Raw genomic sequence first — 11,826 nt, 5'->3', positions numbered from 1 at the left:
TAATCTATCTCAGTTTAAACATTCTACTAGTAAATCAAAACCTAGTATAATATCTTGTAAAAGAGTTTTTTTTTCTCTCTAGCCCTTATAAATCGCCTGAAATCCTCTCATAGATTTCATAAAGGCATTCAAAAACATTCACGAATAAAACTTCATAATAAAATCAACTTAACTAATAACGGTCTCTATCTAATAAGTGACCCTATTGGCCTATTTACGTATACGCCAGAATTTATATTACTAAACCAATTATATCAAAATATAACACATGTTAAGGAAAGTTATCAATATAATTTAATAATTCCTTCTCGTGATCTAAGCTCCCAATTAAAATATCAATTAACTGAAAATCATTTGAACATGAATATATTAGACGAAACAGATGAATATATTAGATATTTAGATACATAATCGATATATTTCTTTTATTATTATATTAAAATTCTATTCTTTAAACCTGATTAACCTTCGAATTACATATACTTAGTTGCGCTCATATCTCTAAAATACCTAGTGAAACTTCCTAGTAACCAACTAGTTCCGCATCTACATCATTCCCCTAGATCCACTAGATTAGTCCTAGCTCTTGGCGTCCCTGGGGTATAGCCGGTGAAAGCAGGTTGCCCTATAAAAGTAGAGAGCAATCTTTTTCTCACTAACTGAGGTATAGAGAGAAAAAGAGCGTCGCTGAGACGTAACAGTATCAAATTAAATCAATAAATGATATGAATAAAATTAGTTGGTAAGTGAATGAAATGAAGTTGGTAGCACTGAAGTTGTCGCTGTACGCCACAGCACTCCCCTCCCAGCGACATTCTACGTTGCGAATTTAACTTTCTTCTTAGGACCAGAATAAGTTTTAACTTGTTTACCCGAAGAAGTCGAAGTAGATAGATCAGAAGAAATAGAAGGTGTCATAATCGCCAAATCGGTATTTATTTCTTTTGGAAGAAAGGCTGGTTTAAGATGTTCGGTAGTGATATTTACAGTTTTTCCTGAAATATCAAATGTGAAAAGATAATCATTAATAGTAGGAAAGATAGGCCGCTTCTAGCCCACTTCGCTCTTAAGAAACGCTGTAAGAGTAAAAGAGACGGGTATATAAAAAAGTAAGATAGAAAGATATCTCGGAGATGAGGAGACGGCACGGCGGTAGGAGAGGCGGGGTACGTATGACGAGGGAGGCGTGGGACGGGGGGGGTGTCGCGCGCGCCGTCGTAGGCGAGGGGTGGAGGAGGGGCGAGGGGGGGTGTGGTTTCGAAAGACGATTCGCGGTTTTCTTATCGGCGCGGCTTAGAGCGCGATGCGTCTAATTAGAGGGCGATGCGTCGATCGCGGTTTCTTTTACGGGCGCCGCTTCGAGCGCGCCGCTTATTAATAGGCGTCGCGACGTCCGGCGAGAAGCGAAGATAATCGCCTCGTTCGGCCTCTCTCGTCGTTCGGCGATAAGGAGAGCCGTTGAGCGTCGATGAGTTAGGAGGAAGCGCGGAGATAATTAACGCTTTTTATATAATAATATTTATTTAGAATAAAACGCGAGTATAATATACAATGTGCGTTTGTGTACTATAGTGTAATGTTACGGTTTAGTATATTAAACGATAAAATATTATGGATATTTTTTAATAAAATTTGAGCGAGGTGTGGCGCGAGACTAATTAGAGGAGGATAGATTATTCGCGGGAGAGGAAGAGGAGACGAGGGGAGTTAAATCGCGTCGTTTCGAGTTGTAAACCATTTTATTTTTGTATCGTGATACATGTGTAATTTACGATAAACGTGCGTATAAGTATTTCGTAATATATTAATAATACAAAGGTGCGAATACGTAGATAGTGTTACGAATCTCCGAAGAACAAAGCCTGTAGCTCGCAGTCGATCAGTTCGTCGCGGTTGAAGCTCTCGCTGTCGCGTATCGTCGCGGGGATGAGCGCGGGATCGCGAACGCCCGCCGCGACGTCGAGGAAACGAGCCAACTTGTTGTTAGTGTAGGCGGTCAAACAGTTCAAGGACGTAACGAGGCAGTTGACGCAATGTTCCAGATGTAATACGTATACGACGGTGTTTCTCGATATAGTCAATCGAGTCTTGGGCGTTTCGAGACCGAGAATTCGAAGATTGTTCAGTCTGCCGAATCGAAGCGTCAATTGCCCGATATATATCGGCGCCGGAGAGCGCGTCTCCTCGCGTTCGTCGGGATGAAAATATGACACGAGCGTGGATCGTAGATCGAGCAGCTCCTTCCACGTATCCGGCGTTAGAGAGATCTCTTTATCGTGAGTGTCTCCGAGAACGATTTCCACGAATGACGGTCGACTGATGTTGATGCAGACTTCCAGATGTTTGTATCCCGTTTTCGTTAATGGGTAGCGTCTTCCCAAGATTCTGAGAGGTCGCGCGATCGCGTCGCGTCTCTGCGTTCGGTCGCTGTTTTGTCTGAAAGAGGATAGAAGGCGGATGATTAGGGAGAGAGGAGATCGAAGCGATAAAAAATATTTATTCGAGAGAAGTTTCTCAATGTTCTTACCCGTTATCCGTTCGAGCTTTCTTAAAGTATCCCGAGTTATGCTCGCGGTTTCGTTCGGGGAATCTCAATCGATCCTCGAAGGAGTGTTGCTGTTGCGATGATCCCATTCCCGCGTACATCTTCGTTTGTTGTTTCATTCGCGAACTTCGCCGTTAATAATGAAACGCTTAATGACAGGATGGTCTTTATATATCCGTGTCAAAATTGCCCCTTCTTCGCCCCTTTGTATTCTATTTTTAAAGATATTACAGGAAATCGCTTTCGTCGTCCTCGTCGGCGTTCTCGGTCGAGTCGATAGACGCGACTGAGGAGATCCCGTAATTGTCGTAATAGCCCGTCCGTGGGGCACTCTATACCGAGAACGCGCAGGTCGAAGGGACCCGCCGAGGTAACGATATTCTTAAATTCGTTAAACGCGTAAAATTGACGTTTAGCGAAGAAGTAAAGATTACCGTCGATGTATCGAAAGGCCGACGTTATCGCGTATTCCGGGAAATATATCTTTTAACGGAGCGTGTTTAACGACCAGCATGCGGCACTCGTCGATCTCCGCTACTTTGTCGTCGTCGTAGATAGCGTAGGTTCGTCTCGAGTGCGTGTTTATCGCGGCGTTGATCTTAGCGTTTCGAGGAAATCCGATACTGTGAAGGGATCTAGGCCAATTAGGTTTTAACCTAAAACTGGGATATTCCGCGAGATAGATCACGTCGTTCGCGAATAGAGCGAGATCACCCGAGGGTCTTTGATACGCGGCGAATAGACGCGTGAAGTTGGAAGAAATGTCGCATATTCCGTTAGCGTCATGGGTCTACCGTAGCGTTTCTCGGTTAGGTTGATCGACCATACGTTGCGTCGGTTAGATACGTACAAACGTCGATTCATGATTAAGACCGCGTCTAGATGCCGTAAAGCGCAAAGATCTTCGCGCGACGGATCGGTCGGCGCGACGCCGGTCGTCGGCGCTACGGTGGTAGTGGACGCGGCGGTGATCGCGGGAATCGCGGGCCGATCTCCGTCGTCGTGAGATCCGTACAGATTCTGTACAGCGAGGATATCCTCTACGCTTAGTTTAATCGTATATTGAAGCTCATTGTCGGGTATATACAGAAACATCACCGAGTCATTACGCATGCTGTGCTGCAGACCTAAGGTGTGACCGATCTCGTGAGTTAGCGTTAGCAGCAGATGGTACTTGTCTGAGGGATTCTTGTTCAGAAGCACGTGCCACGGCTTCTCGTCGTCGACGTGCACCTCCGAGGCGAAGTCGACCGCTCCGGTGGGGAGAAACGCGTGAGCTAGGCCCCCGCCCGGACCTTCGAAGGCCGCCGGGCAGACGTCGCCGTTTTCGACGTTCGTGTAGGTGTGAGCGCCCGTTCGATACGATATCAATATATCGGGACGTAGCGAGTCGCGCGCGAACCTCAACGACGAATTCGCCGCCCATAGCGCGAACGCCGCTACGGTCGTTCGTAGGAGTTCCTCGCTAGCCACTTGAAAAATCCACGTGAGTCTCGTTTTCGGCCATTTCTTCACGAATGGGCTGTACGCACGATCGGGAATGTCCGCTAGACCGCATCGCGGTTTGCGCATGAGATTAAGCGTATCGGCGTAATGGCGTTTAGCACGCCATTACCAGGTAGTTGATAATATTCTTGAAACAGCGATAGCATGCGACGCAGAGACGTCGCGTTATCGGATGACAGCGATCTCCCGCCATCCCTCAGAAAACCGTACACTCGTAGAAAGCGGAACGCTTCCGTTCTTTCCGGATCGACCGGCGTCGCGGACATCGCGGCGATGAGCGTCGCCGCTAGAAAGAGAAGAGCCGTCTTCGTAGTCATCGTGCGAGATACCGAACGCGATTGATTCGCGTTTTAGATGACACGTCTATTTTTATCCTCTTCAAATTTGAATATGAGGAGGGGGGATATTAGAGCGAGAGAAAAGAGATAGACGCAAATGCGCCGATGATTCGTTCGAGAAAGCAGATTTTCCTCGACGGCGACGAAGATCGGTCGGGTATCCGAGATTTATGTGATAAATACGATTGGAATATATATCTAGTAAAAAATGTATATCTAGTAAAAAAATGTATATTTATCTCGAAAATTCTTTTCTGCGACGATTCGAATATTTAGAAGATTCTCGAGTCTTTCGCGATTTTCTATTTTCAGTATTATTATCTGCGGTTTGAGTTGTATCGCGATATCCGCATCATCGTGCTCATCTTTATAAAATGCGCGACCGTTGTAGAGAACATCAATGTGTTATTGTCCGCGAAATAGTATAGTTCGAGAAGTATAGTTTATAATGGATTTGATAAATCGCATAGTAAAATCGTCGGAATATGTGACTATTAACGGTGATTTGATAGCCATTAAGGCGAACATATTACAAGATATCGCGACCGATTTGCAAGAGGAGGCGCAAGGGGTGTTAGAGAGCCTCGAATCGTTTAAAATTGAGTTTCGAGTGGAGGGACGCGACCAGATTTTGAAACTAGTGTAAGTATTAAACGCGTGAAAACGTTTATCTTTTTATTTGATTCTTCCTATCTCTCTTTATATATTTATTTACTTTTTGTTCCTTTAGACACAAAATAGAAAATTCGGTGAAGATCGCGCGAGAGACGCTATTCGAGCTTATAAATAGATCGAGAATGATCGCGGCGCAGGCCAAGAGAGTTCGCGGGGCGTTGCGCGACTCTCGGGATCGCGGCGACGAGGAGATCGGACCGTCGGTGAGTCTCGAGGAGATCGAGTTGTCCGCGAACGAGAAGTAGCGCGGTGAGTATTTTGCGCGATCTTATAACTTAAATTATCTATAATGTAAAAAATGTATTCGTTAATAACGGTTGTTTTATTTGTAGATAAAATGGAGAGCTTCTCGCGCGCGTTCGCGCGTATTTTTTATATAATTTTTTATATAATTTTTTTATATAATTTTTTATATAATTTTTTTATATAATTTTTTTTCATTACATTTATATTTTATATATTTTTATTATTACATTTATATTTTATATATTTTATATATTTTATTATTACATTTATGTTTTATATATTTTATATATTTTTATTATTACATTTATATTTTATATATTTCTATTATTACATTTATATTTTATATATTTTATTATTACATTTATATTTTATATATTTTTATTATTACATATATATTTTAATATCTATACACGTTTATTATACATTTTATTATGATGTAAAATAAAATCGCTTGTAATTATAAATGAACGATGTGATTTAACTCTTTCCGTTTTCGCTTCTTTTCTCTCACATAGCCTATTCTTCTCTAATTAGTCTCGCCTCGCGTCGTGCTTCGCTCTTATCGCGCTTCGCTCTTATCGCGGTCGCGATAAGCGAAGGAAGATTTGTTCGCGTAATAATGCGTGCGAATTTTATTCTTTAAAAAATACATTTTTTTTATTGCGCGATGCGTAATAAGCGTCACGGAGATAGAGGATACGCGGTCAACGATTATCGTTGTATTAATATGTATATTTTAAATAAAATATATAATTGAAAGATTTGTAATACATTATACAATTTATAATACATTGTACAATTTATAATACATTGTACAATTTATAATACATTATACAATTTATAATAATATTATGATATAATATTATGATATAATATTACGATATAATATATATGTTAAAATTAAATATAATAATATATGTTAAAATTAAATATAATTCAAATCGTTATATAGCTCAAACCGTTATTTCGCTCCAACCACCAATTGCGCAATTTGCAAACGTTCTCCAACGCGCAATTCTTCGCGTAATATCCGCAGCGAAGGGCCCGCGGAGCGTTCAGTATCTCTAGTCGACCAATGTCCTCGAAATCGGCGTCGATGGTCTCGACGGTGACGTCGCGATCCTCGACGCCTTCCAGGATCTCGGCGAGCCACTTCTTTTTTTCGTAGCCCTTGACGTATATGCATACCGTGAAATCGGGACTAGTTCCACGGCGAACGGCGTCTCGAACGAGTCTTTTCATCGACCCGTAATTAACCGCTGTTCCACTTCAATTGATGATGATTATTGATCAACCAACAAGTTTGCGTTTTCTCCGCTTTCGTTAGCAAATTCCACGACATTGGCGCGCGAAAGATATGATGCGTTAATTCTTTACCGTCTTTCAATATAGCTATCTCTTTCGCGACAAATTTTTCGTTAACGATAAAACCTTGAAGGTCGGCGAAGATCGGCGTGTCCATCTTCGACGCAAGTCGAGGTTAGAATGCTCGCTTCTCTAAATTTCCTCTTTTTTAAGCGTTTTATTCTCCCTTCATATTTTTATTTATCGCTATATTAGATTATTCTACACGATTCTGCGCACGACGTTAGTAAGCGGATTATACTCTACTACACGATCGTGAATAATGAGGCAATAGGCTGTGGTGTTAGAGGGAACGTTCTTCTTGCAGTCGAACTCTATACGAACGTCCACGGTGGCGCTCTTAATGGATTCGTTCTGTCGAGAACAGTCGATGACTACTATCGGACCGAATGTTTTAAATTTAGCTAAATTAAAGAGCGCTTCATCTTTATCGCATCCGTAGTACGTTTTTCGAAATTTCGAGTACATGTACAGTACTGTGATTTTATTTTTTTCGAAATTTAGATTCATATCGTCGTAAGGATAAAAATCTGAATTAACACATTGCGTACGGATCACGAGATATCTTGTTTTTAGCAAATCGAACGTTGCGGCCGGGTCATGAGATATCTCGTTTTAATGTTTTTTTTTATTCAATCGGCAACTTAAGCAACCAGCCGCAAATATTTTTGTTACGTTACCATGGTAACGAAGCCTCTCGCATTCCTAAGACAAATTTAGCGAAACAACTGAATCATTCCAAGCATGTAGAAATAATCAGTCATTATAGCCAGTGCATCAGTAGATCTGTGCCGATCGTCGTACGTATCGTATCTTATAAAGTGTTTTATTACTGTACATTTTGGAATTTCAAACTTCGTGTTTTAAATTTGGTTTGTGGAAAAAATCGTGCTTTAATTAAAATTAAATTAAATTGGAGGGTAACAGTTTTTTAAGAATCATCTATATTTTCAATCTGTTACTAATAATTTATAACAAAAATTGATTTTATGAAATAGGCCCTATAAAAGCAGCGAAATGACACATAGATGTAATGAAAACGAAACTCAAAGTGAATTGGTATATGATGATTTATCTGATGCACCAAACAACACTTGCGACGAAAATGAATTCAGTGATAGCAGCGATATTCTTGAATTAAGTGATGTGATTAGACATAGAAGAAATCTGAGTAAAAAATATAATATTTCAAGCGAAAGTGAAGATTCGGAGGTGGAGGCTGATGAGCCTATAATTGAAGAATGGACAAATGAGGATACTTTTCCAAATCTGGAACCTTTTGAAGGAATTTGTGGTACAACATCATTACAAAGAAATTGCAGCGTAAAAGAAGCTGTTGATTGTATATTTGGCAATGAATTTTTCCAAATTATTTCTAAAGAAACAAATCGCTATTACTTACAAAATGTACATAAATATAAGGCTATTCCTAAACAAGGAAAATGGAGGAATGTGTCATGTTCCGAAATAAAAAATTTGTTCGGAATATTTATTTTGATGGGACAAATACGAAAGGAAAACATAAAAGAATACTGGTCCGTGGATCCATATTTGGCAACACCTATTTTTTCAAAATTAATGAGTAGCAACAGATTTGAACAGGTTACGAGGTATTTACATTTTAACGATAACACGAAAATGAATGAAAATAGTGATAGACTCTACAAAATAGAACCTGTTTACAATTACCTAATAGAAAAATTTAAAACCGTTTATACTCCTCATCAGAACCTGTCGCTAGATGAAGCCATGATCCCTTGGCGTGGAAAATTAAAATTTAAAACGTACAATCCACGTAAACTTACTAAATATGGAATACTTGTACGAGTATTATCGGAGAGTCAGACGGGATATATATGTAATATAGAAATTTATTGTGGACAAGGCAAAAAACTGCAAGACACGGTAACAACGATTCTTACACCGTATTTCGGATATTGGCACCATCTTTATATGGATAATTATTTAATACTTTGAACATTGGCGAATTTTTATTACAAAATAAAATACGAATATGTGGTACAATACGCGCCAATAGATTGCCAAAATGTTTAAAAACAAAATCGTTAAAACTAAAAAAGGGGAGAGTATTTTCAAACGGAAAGGTGATATTTTGTTGCAAATTTGGAAAGATAAGAGAGAGGTTCGAATGATTTCGACAATTCATAAATTTGAAATGGTTGAATACACTGGAAAATATAAAACTATACAAAAACCGAAATGCATTGCAGATTATAATTTAAACATGAACGGTGTTGATCTTGCAGATCAATATCTATCATATTACTCAATATTGAGAAAAACAATTAAATGACCTAAAAAGGTAGTATTATATCTCGTCAACTGCGGCCTGTTCAATGCATTCAAGATTTATAATTCGTGTAATAATGAAAAAATGAAATATAAAGATTTTCTACTTGCTGTGATGAAATTGTGGACGACGGAAGAAAAATCAACGGATACATTTATAGATGTAGAACAAAGTATTTCAAATACAACAAATCACCTACGTGTCGACCCACCATGTAGACTCTCTGATAATATGAAACAGCATATACTGGAACCAATAACGAGTAAAGGCAAGAAGAAGTTCCCAACCAAACAATGTAAAGTTTATTCGTGCAATGGAAAAAGGAGCGAAACAAGATACTGTTGCAAATTGTGCCAAACAGCATTGCACAAAGGAGTATGCTTTACCAGATATCACACTCTAAAGCATTATTCAAATTTGTAAAATAAATAATAGTTAAAATGTAAAAAATCTTATACAATAAACAGATATATAAACTATATATATATATATATATATATATATATATATATATATAGTATTATTTAAGAATAATTTATGCGAATATAATACTAAATGCAAATTAGAAATGTGCGTATCCGCTTCCTATTACTTGCCAAGCATGTTTTTGGAGCGTTCGAAAATGTGCGGGCCTTGAGGGCGTGTTGAACGCGCAGAGCGCCGTACGCAATGTGTTAAGATACAGTTTGACATTAGTTAGTTTACAATCGTCAAACATGGAAGCATCTTGAAGCAGAACGTTCTTCCTTCCGGATTGCAGCGCGAAGATAACGTAACGCGGTTTCTCTAGTTGCGTCGCCGCTTTAACCGCCCACGAATGTTTGGTCGTGCTCTGCAGAAGCGGAAACTCGTACAGATCTCACGAACGATAAACGACGCTCAGATATCTTCCGCTTTCCAATGTACGCAATAGCGTTAATTTATTAATATCGTTTAACACTACGTGAGGCATTCGCCATTGTATCTTTAATAGAACGATCTTAGATTCGTGCGATTTGCGCGATACGAGACAATTGTGATCGTAGCGCGCTCGTATCAAGATAAGTTCGTGTCGCGCGTTGATCACGACGCGCTTATAATCTTCGCAGAAACCTAGCAACACGCTGAGAGGTACGCAGAAGTTAAAATCGTCGATCGCGTGACTCTTCGCCGCGAAGTCCCATCCGGCGTTTTGCAATATGCTGCTTCTCTCGACCATCAGCGACGCGTAGTTCTTGATCGTGCTCGTTATCCCGACGTTTCTGCTTCGATCGATCTCTACCCCATCGAGCTCGTAGCGAATCTCCTCGAACATGAACGCGGCGCAATTGTTCACCAGTCTTGTCAAGCTTTTGCTCTCCGCTCTCGATGATTTTCTCGACGTCGAGCTTTCGCCCTCCGCGTCCGATGGTTTCTTCGACTCGAGTCTGCCCTCGATGTAGAGGAAACTCTCGCAGGGTAAGGTGTACAGATCCTGTTGTTGTATAGGAATTCGTATCTCGTCGCTATTTTCAAATGTGGTATTAGCGTAAGGGTTGTACGTGTGAGTCTCGATCTTGACGATGCGATCGTCGAAGATTGGTTCTCCGGTGATACTCAAGATGTCGCTCATTTTGCTCTTACGGATAAGCAGTTTTCGGAATGACGAAACCCAAGGAGCGCAGAAAGGTCGCGTTGACGACGGTTAATTTTCCGTTTCTCTTTCCCTTTCTTCTCTTCGCGTCTAGGGATGACGCTACGGCTACGATGGGCGCGCTTCTCGCGTTCGACTCGTTCACAACGAGCATCGCGCGCGTCCGTCTATCTTCTTCGTCGCGCGTGCAGACGAATCGTTATCTCCTCGCCTCGAAAGTCGATCGACTTTCCGTTCTGATCCACGACGCGCACGGTTATATCAGTTATGATTCGCGCGATGATCGGGAGGTAAATGATTCGCGCGGGAATCTCCGACAATTTATATCCGGGCGGAACGTTCGGCGCGAACTCGTGTATAGTGTGCGCGGATTTGTCGTTGTGATACGCTCCTGTCGTGACGTTGCACTCTACGCGAATAACATTAACGGCCATAATATTTACCGGTTTATCGGAAGCGTACCACCTGTTCGGTTGTAGTACACGAGACGAGAAACCTAGTAACGAACCGATATTATCGGGTTTAGTAAAATTTACGCGATACGCGCACTTGATCTCGCTTCTCATGGTGTTATTGTTTCCGCGAAGTGCTATGGTGCGTTCGCTTCTTTCGCCGTTCTCGTCGTCGAAAACATCGTCGTCGCGGTCGTCGACGTTGTATATGTAGTCGTCGTCTTCGCTTCTCGTTTTCGGCTTCTCGTTTTCGTCTCGCTTTCTATCCTCTTCTTTCGTCGGCCGTTTTCGACGAATCGCGGCTTTTAGATACGCGTTTATAGCGTCTAACTCGTAAGATCCGACGGGAATCGCGATAACCTCGTCATTATCGTTGAAGTAAAACTTATTGTTCGTGGAATTTACATTCGGTATCGTGTTGTAGGTTTCGAAATTAGTGAGACCTAACTCGTAATCGCCATCGCTTAGATCCAGAGGCGGAAAATAACTCGCCGTGAGGTCGCTGCTTCGTCCGGATAACGTGAGAGTCAGCGACATGATCGGCGAGCGCGAGCGAACTGTCCTCCGACGAACGATCCAATATTATGGTCGAAAATTTTTCCAATCGATCTCTCGGAGAAACCTCAGGCACAATTGTCCGCAGATACTCTGATCGCTCGTTTGTTGAGAGTCACGATTGTATCGAATAGTCGTATCGCGTCCGAGATATCGTTCGAGTTCGCGCGGCGGACGAAGATTGCCGAAGCTGTCGTAGTAGATCGCGTCGTCGTCCTTTT

At 41.2% G+C, this 11,826-nt stretch overlaps 3 protein-coding genes across 3 annotated transcripts; 1 reads left to right on the top strand and 2 right to left on the bottom strand.

The window, feature by feature from the left end:
* Positions 1 to 3,229: 3,229 nt before the first annotated feature.
* On the bottom strand, positions 3,230 to 4,117 carry LOC126854117 (stromelysin-2-like). The gene has a single exon (XM_050600511.1). The coding sequence runs from the start codon at positions 4,115 to 4,117 to the stop codon at positions 3,230 to 3,232; it is 888 nt and encodes a 295-aa protein (XP_050456468.1).
* A 3,575-nt stretch (positions 4,118 to 7,692) lies between these two features.
* On the top strand, positions 7,693 to 8,652 carry LOC126854116 (piggyBac transposable element-derived protein 4-like). Its single transcript, XM_050600509.1, has one exon. It carries the CDS (start codon positions 7,693 to 7,695, stop codon positions 8,650 to 8,652), a length of 960 nt encoding a protein of 319 aa, XP_050456466.1.
* A 1,193-nt stretch (positions 8,653 to 9,845) lies between these two features.
* On the bottom strand, positions 9,846 to 10,577 carry LOC126854115 (uncharacterized). The gene has a single exon (XM_050600508.1). The coding sequence runs from the start codon at positions 10,575 to 10,577 to the stop codon at positions 9,846 to 9,848; it is 732 nt and encodes a 243-aa protein (XP_050456465.1).
* Positions 10,578 to 11,826: the final 1,249 nt, after the last annotated feature.

This window comes from Cataglyphis hispanica, chromosome 13, assembly GCF_021464435.1.
Source record: "Cataglyphis hispanica isolate Lineage 1 chromosome 13, ULB_Chis1_1.0, whole genome shotgun sequence".
Lineage (NCBI taxonomy): Eukaryota > Metazoa > Arthropoda > Insecta > Hymenoptera > Formicidae > Cataglyphis > Cataglyphis hispanica.
The sequence above is the reverse complement of the archived record's forward strand: the minus strand, read 5'-3'. Positions and strand labels throughout refer to the sequence as shown.